The sequence below is a fragment of the Zootermopsis nevadensis genome, unplaced genomic scaffold, assembly GCF_977971745.1.
Source record: "Zootermopsis nevadensis isolate Lab colony 2312 unplaced genomic scaffold, Znev_1.0 Znev_ptg000031l, whole genome shotgun sequence".
NCBI classification, from domain to species: Eukaryota; Metazoa; Arthropoda; class Insecta; order Blattodea; family Termopsidae; genus Zootermopsis; species Zootermopsis nevadensis.
Window position 1 is genome coordinate 7,233,249 of NW_028259163.1, and position 20,305 is coordinate 7,253,553.

General features: G+C 38.9%; 2 protein-coding genes and 1 long non-coding RNA gene across 16 annotated transcripts in view; 1 reads left to right on the plus strand and 2 right to left on the minus strand.

The window, feature by feature from the left end:
- The window catches only part of LOC147872063 (uncharacterized), a 146,000-nt gene extending 143,930 nt beyond the window's left edge, over positions 1–2,070 (plus strand). For 2 of the 3 annotated variants that reach the window (XR_015538013.1, XR_015538012.1), the window contains exon 5: positions 490–980. This is a non-coding gene — a long non-coding RNA (uncharacterized LOC147872063). Of the gene's footprint in view, positions 1–489; positions 981–1,743 lie in introns of those variants that run through there. The other variant, XR_015538011.1, reaches the window with a different exon arrangement.
- LOC147872071 (eukaryotic translation initiation factor 4 gamma 3-like) overlaps positions 1–20,305 on the minus strand; it is a 69,934-nt gene that overhangs the window by 3,734 nt on the left and 45,895 nt on the right. Inside the window, exons 8-9 of the mRNA XM_087359297.1 lie at positions 974–1,049; positions 82–228 (exon numbers count right to left, since the gene is read on the minus strand). Coding sequence (XP_087215423.1) covers positions 82–228; positions 974–1,049 — 223 coding nt within the window. The remainder of the gene's footprint in view (positions 1–81; positions 229–973; positions 1,050–20,305) is intronic.
- On the minus strand, positions 8,671–20,298 carry LOC147872072 (uncharacterized). Of its 12 annotated transcripts, XM_087359327.1 has the most exons (5): positions 19,750–20,209; positions 19,069–19,550; positions 17,952–18,047; positions 11,337–11,493; positions 8,671–9,722 (listed from the first exon to the last, which is right to left on the minus strand). In XM_087359327.1, the coding sequence occupies exons 4-5, from the start codon at positions 11,410–11,412 to the stop codon at positions 9,433–9,435; spliced, it is 366 nt and encodes a 121-aa protein (XP_087215453.1). In that variant the 5' UTR covers positions 11,413–11,493; positions 17,952–18,047; positions 19,069–19,550; positions 19,750–20,209; the 3' UTR covers positions 8,671–9,432. The 12 variants fall into 12 exon arrangements, 11 of the variants coding, with proteins under 11 accessions (XP_087215453.1, XP_087215457.1, XP_087215456.1 ...); XM_087359331.1 differs by lacking the exons at positions 19,069–19,550; positions 19,750–20,209 and adding an exon at positions 20,264–20,298; XM_087359330.1 differs by lacking the exon at positions 19,069–19,550 and having other exon boundaries at positions 20,130–20,209.

The following is a 20,305-nucleotide window of genomic DNA, read 5'->3' on the forward strand; positions in this document are numbered from 1 at the left end:
AATGAACAGAATTTCATACTGAGGCAATTTGCAGCCTGTAATCTTTGACTTAGTACTTAAATAGAATGAGAGCAAACATACTTTCTGCTTGCAGCTCCTTGATCTGCTCAGCCTGCAGATTTCTTTCCTTCCTCAGTTTCTCCTTCTCCTCTCTGACGGCTCGGAGACTGACTTTGTGTTTCTCCCCTTGCCGGCGCTCAAACAAGATTTGGTTTTTGAGTTCCGTGTCTGTAACAATTCACGACTGCATCAAATGGTCTGTTAAATTCCTCATGTGACGTTATTTCAAGAAACAGCTTCAGGAGTTAAGTATTACTACGTAAAGAAAAGAGTTAGTTTAGTTAAAAAAAATGAACTGTAATAAGAGTTTGTAATTTTGAAATTGCATTTTTCTTGCCCGTGATCAAATTCCAAATTCAGTTTAGGAGTCACTTCCAGTTGGAAAAACCAGTGTCTCTTACGCAATGCATTACTGATTGCTATTTGCAGTGTTTAAAACTGGGATTTGCATGCTGGTCACCGGAAAACATTCTTCTTAACGAAGACGTCGTTAAACAGCCTGGCTCTCATCGAGTCTTCCCGAAAGAGGGATGGGTGTCTACCCTGGGGGACCATCAGACAGACCTCATCCTCGTCACTTGTGACTGAGGCGCAAGGTACACGTGGACACAAAATTAATCTTGGTCTCAACTCTCAGAGAGCAAAGTAAACGTACATAATTCACTAGAAAACGATTCTTTGAAGTCCAGCAAATTTAAAATGTCTGAGAATGACTATTAAAAAAGCAAAATTGCAATGCATTTAACATTTTTTGGTTTTCCTTCTGACAAAATCACTTAAAATAATGAAGAGTTGCTGCAAGTCTGGGGGGCATATCTGGACATCTAGAAAGACGTACATAAACATCACACTGACGAGGTTTACGGACTGTACTCCACAACTTACTGCATGCACGGAATTAAACCACACTTACTCTCTGCTGCCAGCATCCTAATCCTGTTCATCAAGAAGCAAGTGATCCTCGTGTCTTCAGTTTCAGCAGGGTTTACCTGAGGACAGACAAAAAATGAGTCATTTTATAGTCCAAGAATTCTCTGCAACTTCATGAGGTTAATATTTATTATGAAATTGTTGTCCCAGTCACACACAAATCGCATGTGCCTTGGCTGTTTGTGCTGCACTGCTATCGATTTTCGTTTCTGCCAGAAAATATTAAGAAGACCTCACTTATAGAAAGAGAAATTAAGGCTGTGTCAGATAACGAGGCCTTCCTTGTAATCAATGATTTACCTTTAAAATTAGCATGTTAGGAAACGTTTCAAAGCTTTAATTGCAATATACAAGTCAGTTTATGATTAATCTGTAATACAAAACAACGATCCTGAGAAATTAAGCTGTTCACTCAACAACAACTTTCCTCTAGAAAAAATTAAGACTGAAAACAACCTTTAACAATGTCTGAATGTGACAAGTGACCCAGTCATAGGTCCCTATCAGCTGTTTAGCTTAGCCGGAATTCAAGTAACTTTGTTGATGATGGCCGACGTGTGTTGCTGCTAGCATTTGAATTCTTAAGAATGACATAAAATCCCTCAAGATAACGAAATAATAATATTAATAATAAGTAGGCTCACCCATTGTGAAGAGCTGGAGACCTCCATGTCGCAGGCAGCAAGATTTGAATAACAAATTAAACACGTTGCAGGAAAGATTTTCACTATATAGAGAATTATCTTGTTCTAGAAGCTGCTCACACCACCATTCGTTTCACACTGAGGAGGGTCAACCAACCACTGAGTAGAGTAGTGGGGGGTGTGGACTGGTATTTATACCTACATAACCTGTGACGCAACAGTCAGTAGAGGGAGTGCAATACGGTTCATTCTGGCGTGCATAAGAAATGAGAAATGAACCTTATGGCATGCCGGCCGAGATTGTTGCACGTGAACATCGCAGATATGCTGTACAAATTCCAATCTTTCGCGCAGCTGTTAGTATTTTATATGAGCACCTGCGTTTCATATTTACACATTCTTTGTAGTTCAAGAAATACAAATTGAATTACTCAAAGTTATAATTTTTTGACATTCCATCATAAATGTAAGAAGTCAATTATTAATATTAAATATTTAAATGTTTCCTTCCTTCGAATCCCGATTATTCATTTTGACCAATAAGAGAACGCAGGAAGGCAAGAACTCTGGAAGAAGTGTCCTGAGTTCGATTTCCTTCAAGGGCGGTTCCTTTGGCTCCGAAACTAAGCGAGACAGAAGAAGGGATCAGAGTTTTTTGCTTCGAAGAGGAGATTTCGGAAACGAAGGCCTCGACACCGAGTTCGAGACCCGACAAAGATGGTTTCTGTTGACGGGAAAGCACCCACGAGAAGAAATCGACGCCAAGGCAAAATTCTTTCGTTTCGGAGAGGAAATTACGGGGTCTAAGGTCACGGACACGAATACACAGTCCTCGGTTCGAGTCTCTGTTAGGATGTTGGTTTCTGCGGTCATTACATTCGGGAGTATATTCTGTGCCTGCTTTAAAGTAACTGAGAAGAACCAGGAAGCTGGGGTTAGCCGGTGCCAACATGTTAGTCTACTGCGATTGGATGAAGCCGATATTTTGGGCGTGTTTTAAGAGGGGACAGGAATTGGATCTATTTTTTTTTAGATTATGGTGCCACAGAATTTCAATAATCTCACAGGCGGCTTCGAATGGCGGATGCAAAGTTTGTTATGAATTGTGAATGGATTTGAGGAACTGCTGAGGAATTTGCCTTCGACAAGGTGGGGATTGGCTCGTACGAGATTCGAACTGAATATCGCTTGGATAACCTGTCAGCTTTGTCTTGAGTACTTCGTGGTTTAACTTTCGTTAAGTTAGAGAATTTTCTGGCGTTGACTCCGATTCTGCGTCAGATAATTCGTTGATGCGATGATTGTTCCTGTGCTCAAGCGTCATCTTCACGCTTCGGCCTGCTTTACCCTCGGTGGTCAGGGGATACGAGGCTAGCTGAGCCCCAGAAACAGACTGGCCGCAGAGAGGGCGGGAACTTCGCCCCGTAGTCCACACAAAACCAGGATCACGATTGATTATGGCCGCCAGATACGGAGTTTTCGAATAAGCATTCGCGGACAGCCGACAAGGGGTGATTCTCCGACCTTTGGGTCGTCGCGGGGCTAACAATTCCAGGCCGTGAGAATGAGAAATTGTTCCGAAATGTTGGGCGTGGCCTCTGACTTTGACGGAATATTTGCAACGACCTCAGCTGGACTAAGCGCAATCAAAGATAAAAGACAAATGACTTTTTCTTACGCTCATTTGTTCTTTAACGCGATGCATGCAAAATAAGCATATGTCTATGTTGGCCAATATGATAGGTGGGTATTATATTTTTCATACATGCCTACAATTTGGACTTGACAATTTTATAGTTGTATTTTGTGGCTTATATTAATCCACAGTTCGTTCCAGAATCTCCTTTTTTGGCAATTTTAATAAAGAACATTGTGAATTAGGACGCCGAATTCCGCTGGACTGACACAAATCTAATTACTTTTTAAAAAGGCTTCCAGTGCACTCTGTTCACGCCAGATTTAATGAAGAAATGTTGGCTGATTTGGTTACTGGATCAGAGGGACAAGTCCGTATGCAGCTCGTAAAAGTAATGGGTAAAATAAATTTCGCTGCCTCATTTCATTCGTGATCTTAAAATCTGTGTTCCATAGAGCGTTCTTTCACGCAGGCGAAATCTGTCCAACTAAAATCAATATTATTGTGCGGCAGCGGATGCACTCTATTGCGTAGTCTTGGTACTATGAGCGTTGATTGTCGAGGAGAGCGGGGTTCATACTCGCTGAGCCATCTCTCGGGGCAATAAAGAAGTTCAGCCGGTTTTGGTAGCTCTATCAATAAAGTGAATTAGCATTATTACCTACTTTACTCCCAGTTTACGAAATTTGACATTTTAGACTCCCAGATTCCTGTGGCCGTGTAATTAGTACAAGTTATGCCTAGAATTAGGATGTTTAATCTTGAACAGTATTTAGGTATAGAATGTGCACGCTGATACTCCAGAGACCAAAGCAAGTTGCTTGTGCTTCTAAATGTCGTACAAGGGAATGGTCCAGTTGGTCAGGTCAAAAGGCACTTGTAAGGCTGTGAAAGATTTGATAAATCGCACACCCGATATATATATTAAATTTGAACCAAGAAGCATAAGACACAGATCAACGTAACAAGACAAGCTTGGTATTGATGTTTCTAATTTCTGTGACAGTTATCGTGCACAGATTTGTAGATAGTTTTATCAGATGCGTTTTGTGAGCTGTTTGATTTCTGATATATTTATGAGCTTGTGTGTGTGCGTTAGACATTTCTGAAGTCTTTCACATTCTTACCAGCACCTGGCCCACAGACTTCTTTGGAAATACTGCAGTGCTGGTGTCATGTGTGTGAATTTGAACTGCACATTCCAATTTTGGACACATTTTGTGCACCCTTGTATAGTGTATTGGCAGCTCATATTTACCCATCAAACTACGTGTATCTCAGCCCTCGTGGCTAATGTCCGCCAACACCTCAAAACAGTGAAGGAAGCCTTGGGGGTAAAAATAAAAAATCATGGAAACCAACGACCTAATAGAGACTCGAACCGAGGACTGTGTATCCGTGTTTGTGACCTTAGACCCCGAAATTTCCTCTCCGAAACTAAAGAACTTTTCATTGACGTCATTCTTTTATTGCGGTTGCGTTCCAGTGAACAGAAACCATCCTGTCGGGACTCGAACTCAGTGTCGAGGCCTTCCTTTCCGAAATCTCCTCTTCGAAGCAAAAAACTCTGATCCTGGCGCCCTTCTTCTGTCTCGCTTAGTTTCCGAGCTACAGGAACCGCCCTTGAAGGAAATCGAACCCAGGACACTTTTCCCCAGAGTTCTGACCTTCCTGTGATCTCTCATTGGTCAAAATGAATAATCGGGATTCGAAGCAAGGAAACACTTTTCCTCGCCCAGGGGCGATGGGTACAACAGTGCCCGGGCCCCTCAAAAATCGTCTTTAAAATTAAACAAGTACGAGTATAATAAAATACGACGATTATTTTAAACAAGGGCAAATTAAATTACAAAATTTACTTCAAGCCTCTTTTCATCACCTTTAAATTTATTTCCTTTTACACAGAAAGTATTTAATATTAATTATTGACTTTGTATATTTAGGATGGAATATAACCAAATTATAACTTTGAGTAATTGAAATTTGAATTTCTTTAACTACAAATAATGTGTAAATACGAAACGCAGTCGTTCTTATAAAATACGAAAACCTGCGCGAGAAAGATTGGAATTCGTAAAGCACACCTGTGACACAGACGTGCAACAGTCTCGATTGGCAGGCCATAAGGTTCATTTTTCATTTCTTATGCACGCCTGAATGAACCGAATTGAGCGCCTTTTCTCACTGTTGCGCAATACGTGACGTCACGCGTTGTATGGGTATAAATAGCAGTTGCCAACCGCCAACTGCAGTGAGAACTGGGACGAGGACTGCAGTGAGAACTGGAACGAGGACTGCAGTGAGAAATGGGACGAGGACTGCAGTGAGGACTGGTACAAACACTGCAGTGGGGTCTGGGCGAGGACTGCAGTGAGGACTGGTACAAACACTGCAGTGAGGTCTGGGCGAGGACTGCAGTGAGAACTGGGACGAGGACTGCAGTGAGAAATGGGACGAAGACTGCAGTGAGAACTGGAACGAGGACTGCAGTGAGAACTGGAACGAGGACTGCAGTGAGAACTGGAACGAGGACTGCAGTGAGAAATGGGACGAGGACTGCAGTGAGGACTGGTACAAACACTGCAGTGGGGTCTGGGCGAGGACTGCAGTGAGGACTGGTACAAACACTGCAGTGGGGTCTGGGCGAGGACTGCAGTGAGAACTGGGACGAGGACTGAAGTGAGAAATGGGACGAAGACTGCAGTGAGAACTGGAACGAGGACTGCAGTGAGAACTGGAACGAGGACTGCAGTGAGAACTGGAACGAGGACTGCAGTGAGAAATGGGACGAGGACTGCAGTGAGAACTGGAACGAGGACTGCAGTGAGAAATGGGACGAGGACTGCAGTGAGGACTGGTACAAACACTGCAGTGGGGTCTGGGCGAGGACTGCAGTGAGGACTGGTACAAACACTGCAGTGGGGTCTGGGCGAGGACTGCAGTGAGAACTGGGACGAGGACTGCAGTGAGAAATGGGACGAAGACTGCAGTGAGAACTGGAACGAGGACTGCAGTGAGAACTGGAACGAGGACTGCAGTGAGAACTGGAACGAGGACTGCAGTGAGAAATGGGACGAGGACTGCAGTGAGGACTGGTACAAACACTGCAGTGGGGTCTGGGCGAGGACTGCAGTGAGAACTGGGACGAGGACTGAAGTGAGAAATGGGACGAAGACTGCAGTGAGAACTGGAACGAGGACTGCAGTGAGAACTGGAACGAGGACTGCAGTGAGAACTGGAACGAGGACTGCAGTGAGAAATGGGACGAGGACTGCAGTGAGAACTGGAACGAGGACTGCAGTGAGAAATGGGACGAGGACTGCAGTGAGGACTGGTACAAACACTGCAGTGGGGTCTGGGCGAGGACTGCAGTGAGTACTGGTACAAACACTGCAGTGGGGTCTGGGCGAGTACTGCAGTGAGAACTGGGACGAGCACTGCAGTGAGAACTGGGACGAGCACTGCAGTGAGAAATGGGACGAGGACTGCAGTGAGAAATGGGACGAGCACTGCAGTGGGGTCTGGGACGAGGACTGCAGTGAGAACTGGGACGAGCACTGCAGTGAGAAATGGGACGAGGACTGCAGTGAGAAATGGGACGAGCACTGCAGTGGGGTCTGGGACGAGCACTGCAGTGAGAAATGGGACGAGGACTGCAGTGAGTACTGGTACAAACACTGCAGTGGGGTCTGGGCGAGGACTGCAGTGAGAACTGGGACGAGCACTGCAGTGAGAAATGGGACGAGGACTGCAGTGAGAAATGGGACGAGCACTGCAGTGGGGTCTGGGACGAGGACTGCAGTGAGAACTGGAACGAGGACTGCAGTGAGAAATGGGACGAGGACTGCAGTGAGTACTGGTACAAACACTGCAGTGGGGTCTGGGCGAGGACTGCAGTGAGAACTGGGACGAGCACTGCAGTGAGAAATGGGACGAGGACTGCAGTGAGAAATGGGACGAGGACTGGGACGAGGACTGCAGTGAGAAATGGGACGAGGACTGCAGTGAGGACTGGGATGAGGACTGCAGTGAGAAATGGGACGAGCACTGCAGTGAGAACTGGGATGAGGACTGCAGTGAGTACTGGTACAAACACTGCAGTGGGGTCTGGGCGAGGACTGCAGTGAGAACTGGGACGAGCACTGCAGTGAGAAATGGGACGAGGACTGCAGTGAGAAATGGGACGAGGACTGGGACGAGGACTGCAGTGAGAAATGGGACGAGGACTGCAGTGAGAAATGGGACGAGGACTGCAGTGAGGACTGGGATGAGGACTGCAGTGAGGACTGGGATGAGGACTGCAGTGAGAAATGGGACGAGGACTGCAGTTAGGACTGGGATGAGGACTGCAGTGAGGACTGGGACGAGGACTGCAGTGAGGACTGGGATGAGGACTGCAGTGAGAAATGGGACGAGCACTGCAGTGAGAACTGGGATGAGGACTGCAGTGAGTACTGGTACAAACACTGCAGTGGGGTCTGGGCGAGGACTGCAGTGAGAAATGGGACAGGACTGGGACGAGGACTGCAGTGAGAAATGGGACGAGGACTGCAGTGAGAACTGGAACGAGGACTGCAGTGAGAAATGGGACGAGGACTGCAGTGAGAAATGGGACGAGGACTGCAGTGAGGACTGGGACGAGGACTGCAGTGAGAAATGGGACGAGGACTGGGACGAGGACTGCAGTGAGAAATGGGACGAGGACTGCAGTGAGAACTGGAACGAGGACTGCAGTGAGAACTGGGACGAGCACTGCAGTGAGAAATGGGACGAGGACTGCAGTGAGAAATGGGACGAGGACTGGGACGAGGACTGCAGTGAGAAATGGGACGAGGACTGCAGTGAGAAATGGGACGAGGACTGCAGTGAGAAATGGGACGAGGACTGCAGTGAGTACTGGTACAAACACTGCAGTGGGGTCTGGGCGAGGACTGCAGTGAGAACTGGGACGAGGACTGCAGTGAGAAATGGGACGAGGACTGCAGTGAGGACTGGGACGAGGACTGCAGTGAGTACTGGTACAAACACTGCAGTGGGGTCTGGGACGAGGACTGCAGTGAGAAATGGGACGAGCACTGCAGTGAGAACTGTGTTATTATTATATTGTAGTATACAAAGTGTTATTTTATATAGAATTTATTGGAAAGTGTTGTTATTAATGTTTTCTAAAGTACGCAACACTGTAACAAGTGTGGTACATAATATGACATCAGTACTGCAGTATAAGGCAGACATCAGAAAAAGAATATGAGTCCAGCTAGAACATTATCAGAAATGTACTTACATAGGAAAAGTTAATAAAAGTAGTTTCTGATAAATTCTATATAAAAACACTTAAAGTACAACATACTGTTAACAATAAAGAGGTTTCACCTGTTTGAAATAAATTAAACAGTGACGTATTACAGATTTTAATAGTTTTAATGGCTATAAAAATTAATACTAAGAATAGAAAGATGTCACATGTTGCAATTATATTTTAATTTCTAACAAATGGGCATACAGAAAAGAACACATTCCATTATATGTGTGAAAATAAATATGTACAATTATTGGTTGAACATGGAAAATTTGATTATACATGGTTTGCCAAACATGTAATATCATACAAAAAATTCCACTGCTGTTTAAAATACAAAACATGGTTTAGCTTTTGTTTATGTGTTGGAGGCTGGAACTGTAAGGACTGCTACCCAGTTGGACAGTAATTGTAAAAGTTTCTGTATAATAGTGGTTTTATTTAATAATAAAGAACTTTCAGTTTTAAACATCTTCATGTTGATAGCCTCTAATCCCCTTTTCCAACATATTCTGTCCTATATAGTTCTCTGAGGAATTGTGTTAGTCATCCCTCAGTTCGCTGCATATACCTATTTTCTACTACCGAATTGTAATTTCAAACAGATGTTGCAAGAAAACAAAGAAGTCTCCTCACAGACTTGTCTCTTTTATAAAATTTCACACTCAGTGAGAAGGTGCAGCATGTAGCATGACCACACAGTGACGTCATGACATTGGAAAACATGCACTGAGATAGAAGGTGACAGTGCTAACAAATTATAAGAGTTACCTGCACAGTAAAGCAGTGCAAACATTTTGTAGAGAACCAGATGTCTTCATTTGAATTTCCTGACTCCATACTGAAATGTGCAAGGACTTACTCTAATATACAGGTCTGACCATTACATTATTATAATCACTATCTATGCTAAATCTTGAATGAATATTCTCATTAATTGATTTCTTATTATAGTGGCGACTGAAGTCTGCAACTGGTACAAAATCTTCACTCATTGGATAACGTTCTGCACCAAGCTCCAGTACATTCATGCGCTGGTATTTATGAAAATTCAGTTTGCCTTCTTCATAGTGACCCATCTTATGCACCAGCTCAAGTTCCTTCACAGTCTGTATGAAGCTCAGGACACAGAACCACTGGTAGAAGAGAAATACTGCAAACAAATGAAGTAACATGTACTGTGGGCACATTATTTCCCAATTGGACAATGCATTGTCACTTCGGCTCTGAATATGGAGACAGTATGCTTCTCCGAAACACTGGTATCTATCAGCCAGTCCACATGGCACCAGAACCAAAAAGAACATCATCCTCGCCACAATGTGAAAACTTCAAATCTCACTTAGAAAAAACTGTCTGTGAGTCTGGACACTGTTACATCATAATAACTAGGCATCTGCTTGAACATGAAAATGTTACTGTCTAAATTAGCTACTTCTTATAGTTACTTTCTGCCAAAATAATTCAAATTAGAAGGGGGTAGAAGGACAAGAGATTAATTTAATTTTAGTGTTCATTTTGTGAATATATCTTAAATTAGAGAAGGAAAGGAGAACAGGATTGAATTAAACAAAACAGAAGATTTCCACCTTAAGATTGCATCGAAGTTTGGGGGAAGATAAGACGAAGGAAATTCTTTCTTTATGCCCTTTTCATTCCTATGTTGAGCATAGGGGCCTCCTTTCAGATGTTTTTTGATTTATTTAGACATTTGATAGAACTCCTTGGATGAGTGATCAGTCCACCTGTACACAGAACAGAACATCACAGAAAGACATGGACAAACATCTACGCCTTGAGTGGGATTCGAACCCATGGTCCCAGTGTCTGAGAGCACGAAGCCCACGCCCCAGACTGTGTGGCCACTGTAACCGGCAAGAAGGAAATTAGTAGATAATTAACATTTTATTTAATTCCATATTTTATTGCCAGGAAACCGTAAGTCCCAAAAAATGTAATATTCCTAATTTCAAGGCTTTGAAAGGAGTAATGTCTTTCTGTACATAGCAGACTGACCTGAATATCTGAAAACAAGATATTAGGCAAGATCTGCAGGTAAAAACTTAGTAACATTGTGAAAAGAATTAGTGAAGTGAAATGGAGTATAATGTGGTGGAAATGTACATTATGCACAGATGACAGCAGCATTCTTTGAAAGCACAAAAAAGTAAGACTGTGAATACATGACTGGTGTGAAAACAAACTGATGAAATTATACAGTAAGAGAAATGAAAACGTTTTTATGAAAGAACATGGAAGAATGGAGAATACTTTATCATACGATAATTGAACCACGTGGAAATGTCAATGAATGATGATAATTTGACAATACCTCCACATATAGGTTTCACTTCCAACTGTTTTCAGTATGCCAAAGTGGCTTATTTAGATCTGGACTGAGTGCAAGTTTTAATGCAAGAATAATAAAGATTGTAGGATTTGAGGTTTTCGCTGCAGTAAGTCTGAAGATGATTGTTAACCATTTTCTTGGTATACTGGGTCTTTACATCATAGCTTTAAGTGAGAGGCATATCAAAGAATATAAGATAGATTTTTTTATAAATAGAAATGAAATGTAGATAAAATATTTAAAGGACTCTGATACCTATTTATTTTTGATTTAAACTTTTTGTAATTAAAACACTGAACTAAAAATTATGAGCAATATCAACATCATAAGGAGCACATCACATTAACCTATTATAAAAAACTGTACAACCACACTATATTGCATGAAATTCTTGTACGATAGATTTCTAGAACTTACATAAGACAAAGCCTCCTAAACAGCAGCCGCCAATAAGTAAACCAAGGTATGCAATGTTCTCCTTTACCAGTAACATGGCAATAACAAAGCTGGTGGTCAAGATGACTAGCCGAGCAATTTCCAGCACAAGAAATGGGTACACACATCACAGGGACACCTGAGTGTTAGAATAAGGACATTTTTTATAACACATGTATACTGATACAAGCACACACACATGAGGCAAAGTATCTACCATTCAGCGCTCTAGTTTCATTGAATAAAAAATTGTTTGTTTCAATATAAAATAAAATGCTCTCACTTGTGGGCATATAATTTGACAGTCTGTTTATCATTTAATTCTCTATTTAAAATTGTCACCCCATTATTAGGTAACTTTATAATAATGTCATATCACATGATTCATGACCATATCTTTTAACCTATATGTATGTGCCAGACCACTCACATGCTGTTATTTTACATTCCTGCACTGGTACTCAGGTAAGGGAGCTTCAAGTTTTTCATCAATATATGCTATTATTATGTATTCTTCTGTTTTATGGGAAAGGAGGTATGAGTATGGTATACTGTTGCATACCATACTGACAGGAAAAGAACCCTGCCTCTAAATAATGTTTGAAAACAAAAAATGAACAGTAATTTGACTCAGCATTTGACTCCAGTCAGTTAACTTACACAGTTCTCTGACAGTGCCAGCCCATCTCTGAGGACCATGTCCCACAGAAATTTCATGCATTGCTGTAAAAAAATGAGTTTGATTCATTTCTAATTTGTCTGCAATTAGTATAGCAGGAAAAGGTTTTTCAGATTTGGTGGTTAAGTTTCAAAATGTTCATGAATGAATTGTAGCTTTAATGCAGTTCTGCACTTATTATGGTATTCAGTAAATGTGCTTTGTAGTCTGTTCTGTTCTTGGATCTAACAAGATGCCTGTTCCTCCCTGATTTGTTTGAATCCTCCTTCCCAATTAGTATAAATTGTTCAGCTTTTGAATTCATAAAGAATGGCTGTATCACAGTTTCCATAAGTTGATGTGACTGTTGCAGTTATATTTGTGTTATGGTTGAAAGTTCATTAAGAACCTTGATTTTGCATATTAGGCAATCAAAAAAAGTTACACTTTAGGAACCCAATACTTTTCATCCTTAAGCCAACAAGACAAGAATTAACATTTTTTAAACAGTAGTGTGAAAAACCTGTCATTGATAATGCATGAAGAAACAAGTATACTTTTGTTTCTTTCCTTGTGTATTTTCTGATAGTGAATTTGTATGAACTAAAATTAATGTACAGGCTTTAAAATTATCAGAACAACAAAGAACATGCTTTTCCACAACAAGATTACTGTGAACTTAAAAATAATTCACACAAAAACGAACAGTGTATACAGCCTCCGTCTAGGAACACTCACGCGACTTACATTTACGCAAACGAATCTGCAGAAACAATCAATATTTTAGACGTCAGTTACAAGAGTTACTCCATTCTGACATTTGCTAATATGAACAAGTGTTGTAGGATCATAACCTCTTTAAACCCAGAGCGAAGTCTTGATTAATAATGTTCCATAAAGTTTACCAGAGAATGTTTGTTTCTTCAAGATGTTTGCAAATAGCTCGGAATTTTGTTCTGACGAGCCTAAGGAAATCAAAATTTTCTGTGAATGATACCTTTCTCTTTCTGATGACCGATGATTGACATTGTTCTTGAATGTTATCTGCGAAATTTTGTTAGTGGAAATCGAGCCCCTACTAAAGGTAAAGGGCCAGAGGAGGGAACCCATATTCAGAACTGACCTGCTTCTTCCTTTGATGTAAATGATATTTTAATTTTCTGTTGTGATAACGCTCTACTAAAATATTTCACGATCACCGTTGATAAATGACTAAAACATGGCGATACTTATTGTACCTTTTTCTTTTACATTATCAAGCTGAAAATTAGAAATTACTAAAAATGCTGTAGACCGTACGCTCTTGAACAACATTTCTTTATGGTTGATTATTGATTAAACAGCATTCATTGAAGGACTGCGAGAATTAACTTGTGTTTTCAAGTTGCAAATTAATCAGATTGTTGCATGGAATTGGTGTGACTGGGTCAGTGACCCTCCAAAGGAGATTCAAAGCATAAACATTATAGGAGTATGTGTTTAACAAAAATAATTCTGATTATATACATGCTTATACTTGTACTTATACATTACACTCTGTCATGATTGCAAGGAACTCAAGCATTGAACAAAAAAGACTAAACTCTAACAACATGGTTTGAGCATGGGTGGAGAATGGTCAAGTTCTCCATCACATCAGCTTGAATTTATGTAGTTTCTCCTGTTGGGACATAATAAGTCAACTGAAACGTTATATGTCACTATGATCAGATTTTTTCAGCAGGAAGTAATAAGAAAAATTAACAAAAAAAAATAGGAATACTCATGAAGAACAAAAATTAAGACAGAATCAGAAATCATTAAAACCAAACAAAGAACATAAGCCAGAAACATTGATGATTTGAACACTCAAATTGGCATGATTAGATAATACCTGCTTGTCATTAGTACCCACCCACAGAACATACAGAACCTTAAATAACCTATCATGGCCTGTTGGACTGCCCTGTAACTTGCAAATCTTTTTTGCTGATTGATTGATCTCATAACTAGGTTGGCTGATCGAATTGGTCATACACATCATGTGAGCCAATGTCTTGTGTTTCATTTTCCTGCTGTTAGTTTTGATCTGCAAAATCCTAGCTTTATCCTAACCTGTCCACTGATCTTCATAAATATGTTGGACCAGTTTTGATTATTTGAGATAGTGAGCATGTTTCGAGAATTATACTGCTGTCTACCTGATTCACCAACATATCATCTTTCATATTCATAAGGAATGTTGCAAGTGTAATGTGGCATCTGTCACTTGAGGATGGAAGCAGATCCACCATCTGAAACATTCTCTTTGGAATTCTAGACCATGGAAAAAGTCTGGAAACCCAGTACTAATAGTAACATACCACTACCAGAACTCTTTAGAATTAATTATACTTAAAGTTATAATTTAAAAGTAAGTTACTTCAATACTAGATATTTATACAGACAATAAAATAAAGATCAAATTTAATTCCAAGTTATCTGTATCTTCACCAATCAATCGTGGGCGTCTACTATCCCCAACTTTGTTCAGTGTATACTTGAATGAAATACAACATGTTTGGGAAACAGAAAAAATAAAAGGATTTCCAATCTCAAGAATACAAGCTTAAAAACAATCCTTTTTGCTATTGACCAAGTACTAATCTCAACTTCAGGAAAAGATTTACAAATATCAATTTATAAGATGAATAAGTTAATAAATAAATACAGGGTGACGATCTCAACAGAAAAGACAAAGACAATGGCATTCTGTGGCTGAGAACCAGCAAGAAGTAAAATAGTAATAGACAACAAAATTATTGTACAAATAAACACTTTTAATTACCTTGGTTGTTCCCTATCATATGAAGCAGAAAAAGACATAGATATCAAACTTTCAGAATTCCTGAAAGTTACTGGCCTTATCAGCATGATTTTTAAACCATCAGAAGTCCAAAAACGAACTAGAATAAAAATATATAATACTTTGGCACTACCAACAATTTTATATGGCATTGAAAACTGGACAATGAAAAAGAGGACAAAAACAGAATTACAGCTGCTGACATGAAATTTATGAGATGCACTGCAAAGTACACTTGGATGGCCTATAAAAGAAATGAAGACACACTTAAAGAGTTAAAAACAAAACCCATTTTAGACAAGATTTTGAAATATAAAAACAATTGGCTTCAACATGTTAACAGAATGCAGAGAGACAGACTTCCCAAATTATTAAAAACTACACACACTGTGGACAAAGAAACCCTGGAAGACCACAAAAGAGGCTTTTAGACTATGAGACCAGAACAGGTCAATAAGACCAAACTCCTTGACTGTTTGATGATGATGAAATAGGTTACTTATGCTTAAAATAAAAATAAATATTACAGAATTATTAAAATTGTGATTTTAAGCTAGTTTTATGACCATTCTGTACCACTTTGTATGTGTGGCTCTTTCCTAGACTTGCTTGATCCTCACATAAAAATGAAATAATGTTATAGTAGCTATGGGCTTCATTATCTACACTTTGTGGCAAGGAAACTGTGATAATATTATAACTTATCTCACGTTGAAGGCTGAGCCTGTCGCAGAAGCTGCCTGCAGAAGTATTGACTGTCTTTCTTCTCTTTCAGTACTTGGAGTTATTGGGGTAATGCATATATTTGGCAGAAGAGGGAACCTCTATTACACTGGTGGCATAAATTGCGAGGTGGATCTGTGAAATAACTGTTGATTGTGTAAGGAAATAAATAATTTTGTACATTCAGTGTTCATTTGAAACAAGTAAATTGTGTATTGTGTTGGACGCTGTTATTTCTGAAATAGCTTATTCAGGTTGTTGATATGTAAGCTCCTGTCTGTAAATCTAATTTTAAGAACTGGCTGTATTATTTGAAGGATACATGTAAATAAGCAGTGCTTTGTTTGAATGATGTCATGTACTGGTATGTTTCAGTATTACTATCGTATGCTTGTTGTGTTGTGTTGTGTTTCTCTTTGCTCTAATTGTACATAATCTATTATAAGAAAAATAGTACTTTCAGTTGTTTAGTACTTCAAAATTTTGTTCCTACTCTGCTTGCATCATCAATACATTTGCCAATCTTAAAAAAATGATTACTTTTATTCTGGGAGTCCTAATTTTCTATTTTTTTTATTTATTTATTTACAAGTTCCAAGAATCCAATAGTGGATATAGAACACGTCACAAACTCAAGTATAAAAACATAAAATACATACATTAAAAAATTACATCTAGACAAGCAGCGTACTAAATTCAAGACAATATAATTAGTATTTTTATTACAATAGTTATTCAATTAAGTACTCATCCACAGTGTAAAACGAGTGAGTAATTAAGAAATGCCTTAATGCAACCTTGAACTTTTTAAAATTATTTGAGGTATTCTTAACCTCTGTGGGTAATTTATTAAATATCTTTATACCCACATAGTGAACTCCTTTCTGATAGATAGTTAAATTGGCTTGGGGTAGATACAAATTTTGTCTCTGTCTTGTATCAATAGTATGAGAGTCAATTTTTGATGGAAAAAGAGTTTTGTTTTGTAATACAAACAATAATAAAGAAAATATATATTGTGATGCCAACGGTAAGATATCTAATTTTTTGAATATATTTCTACACGATACTCTATTGCCACATCCCATCATTGTTCTAATTGCCTTTTTCTGAAGGAGAAAAATAGTGTAACTATGAGATGAATTTCCCCAGAAGATGATGCCATAGCTCATTAAGGAATGAAAAAAAGCATAATAAATTGGCTTTAGTACTGAAATAGACATATATGGTTTCATATTTCTAAGTACATAGCAAGCCTTGCTCAATTTTTTAATAAGTAGATCAATATGATTCTTCCAAGTCAATGCACCATCAATCATAATTCCCAAGAATTTAGTACAGAAGATATTATTAATGAATTTATTATTATAACTTATTGTGACAGTATCTGACATTTTTCTCTTAATTTTAAAATTAATATAATGTGTCTTATTAAAGTTTAGTGATAATCTGTTCATTCTAAACCATCTATTTATATTTTCAAATGTTGCATGAATGTGTTTATTAAAGTCGTTTGTATTAGAATGAGAAAATAGGATGCTAGTATCATCAGCAAAAATTATAGGTGTAGCAAGTTTAGTTATTATAGTATGCACTGCTAATGTGTGCTTTCATAAAAACCATTCTCCTACAAAATGTTGTATTGTGCTCATGGAAAAAGAAGTAGGACAACAAATTTCTTCAAAATTATTGTTAGTGTAATAGTGAAATATGTTTAAGTCCATTATCATGGCAATGTTCACTATCACCAGTTATTCTTCTGGAAAGGTAAAAACTCCCCACAGAACCAGTCGGTAAATTATTAAGTTTATTTTATATTTTAATTTACACCACAATGCTTTTACCCTGTCCAGTGGGTGTGGTGTGTCCACTACAATTACCATAGTATGATGTTTGTAGATTCAACAAATATAATGATTTTCAGCTGTGTAAACACACATGCCATGTTCATTGGCCCTTTGTTTTAGTTTTTAATATTATAAAGTGGTTTGTGTAGTCCTGACTTCAAGCCCTACCTGGCCAAAATCATGGTGAAACCTAATAAAAAGGTTGTGATTAGATGATGAAATATGTGGTGAACAGAGATTAATTTAGTGTTTATTCAGAGAGTGAATTGAGTGATAGTGACTGTGAAGTGATATGGTTGTGAAATTTTTGTTTGCTAGTAAACAGAGTGACACCATGAGAAAAAACAAGGAAGGCAAAATTAAGGAAAGGAGATAATGTGGCAGTATGCAAGGACAGATTGGTGATCATGAAGGGGAAGGACAAGAGTATCACTCATGATGAAAAATTGATCCATGTTAGGGTTTGAGACCGAGATGTCAAGAAGCCTAAAGTAGTTATTTAATATAATTCAGTGATAGGAGGAATGAATATGAGTTATGCTTACCTGATAAGCTCCTGCAGCACTATGAACAGGCTGAAGAAGTTCTGTCAGAAACACTTTCATCATTTTATTGACATCTATTGCACCATTTCTTACTTCCTGTAAAAAAAAAGAAAAAGCAAGGCAAAATTACTAGGTTGGAATTCCAGTACAGACTTGTAGAGAACTTGATTTCAAAGCACCACAAAATTGAAATAAGGCCCTCAGACTGCCTCACCAACTGCTATATATGCAGCTAGGATACATTGCTGCTACAGATTCCAAGCAGGACCTATATGGGTGGTGCAAATATTTCAAGGACCAATTACTTGGTATTATCAGTAAATCACAGAACAGGACATTGTGATATTTTGATCTGAGCATATTCCACATTTATGTTCACTCAACTTCTGTGTAGTGATCCATCTCTTTAACATCTGCTATCTGTAAGCTGTGTTCAGCTGAACTTCCACCAACTTTGTCACAGGTGTATGTTTAGTGTTTCAAATCTGAACATTTGCCAATAGGGTTGCATAATGTATTGTGTATGTCAGAAATGAAGTATTTACAATCTTATTTCAGCTAGATTCCTTGTCAGTGGCATAATGATTAATAATAATGATAACGTTCTCAGTATTTCTAAAAATGTAAACATAAATGTCATGTAAGGGCCACATTTCTTGAAATAAGCATGCTGTGTGCTGTCTGACAGTTCATCTTTCAATCATCGTTTGTTTGGTAATTTTATATTTAAAAATGGCCCAGATATTGAATTTGAAAGAGTAAATAACTTAAGGTTAAGCCATCTTTTGTTCGTGTATCTGGAACTCTTTCGTATCCTTATCGTGTTAAGTGTGGAGTGCCTCAGGGTTCCACCCTAGGCCCCTTAATTTTTAATATATTCAGTAATGACATCTGCGACTCCATACATAATTCACAGTGCCTTTTATTTGATGATGACTTAAAGATGTATCGGAGTATCAGCGATGTTGATGACTGCAAACTGTTGCAGGACGACATCCATTCAGTGCAAAATTGGTGTCTTGTGAATGGAATGCAACTTAATTTAAGTAAAACGACTGTTATATCATTCACCCGGAAAACAAACAGTATTTATTTTAATTACAAATTGTGTAAGAACCTGGTGGCACGCTCCCATTGTGTTAAAGATCTCGGTGTTCTACTGGACTGTAAGCTCTATTTTCACCAGCATATCAACTATATATTATCACAGAGCTTGAAAATGCTAGGTTTGATTCGGTACATTACTTCTTCCTTCTCCACTGTTGAAAGCCTTTTGGTCTTGTACAGTACATTAGTCCGTTCCAAAATTGAGTATGCATCCGTTGTTTGGAACTCTATTACTAATACAGATTCCTTTAAATTGGAAAGGATTCAAAGGAAATTTGTAGCTCTATGTTACGCTAGATTCTTTAATGGCGTTTGTGCCTATAATTATGACGATATATTAGTTAGATTAAATTTCTTATCGTAACATTTAAGGAGGAGGCTTTCGGATGCTCTTTTCCTCGTGAATGTTTTTAAAGGCAAAATTAGTTGCTCATCTGTTGTTGATACAGTTAGTCTCTGCATACCTACTAGGTCTATCAGAGACTATTCTACCTTTGTAAGACTTGAGGTTCTCACAGCGGTGAGTATGAAGATATCCATCTTCTGGGTTATTGCGCTGTGTAGTCTGGTCGATGTTAACCAACGTTTCAGAGGTCATATGACGGAGGCAGTATGACCTCTGAAACGTTGGTTAACATCGACCAGACTACACAGCGCAAAAACCCAGAAGAAGGATATCTTCTTATTCTACCTTTACTGTACAACGTAATTTCAAGGCCAGTCTCTCTGCCAGATGTGTTTCTGCTGCCAATGCAGTCTGTAGGAGCATCGACATCTTTAACAAAGATTGCATTTTGCTTGCTGAGGTCAGTCAGCTTTTTGAACAATAATCATGGTTTTTTATTGTTTACTTAGTATGACATTTTATTGTGTATGTTTTTTGTTCAATATTAAACTGTTTCTAGTATAATTATTATTTTATTTATCTATAACATTTAGTTATGACTTATTTTGCAATAAATCAATATTGTACAGTTATGTTTTCAGTTCTTTGTTTGTTTGCTTTTGTATTGTAATGTCTGCTCACTGCTGTGAGAACCTCATATATGCAATTAATTCACTCCTTCACACTTTTATAAGCTCCTGTACTTAATCCTCCATTAGCATATGAATGCCCAAGTACTGAATCAATTGCACTCAAGCCGTGAGAACCTAAGATTTCATCAGTCATGATGTATATACTACCAAAGGTAATAGCATTTTACAGTCCGTGAAATGGTGTCTATCATCCCGAGGTTGGTACGTCT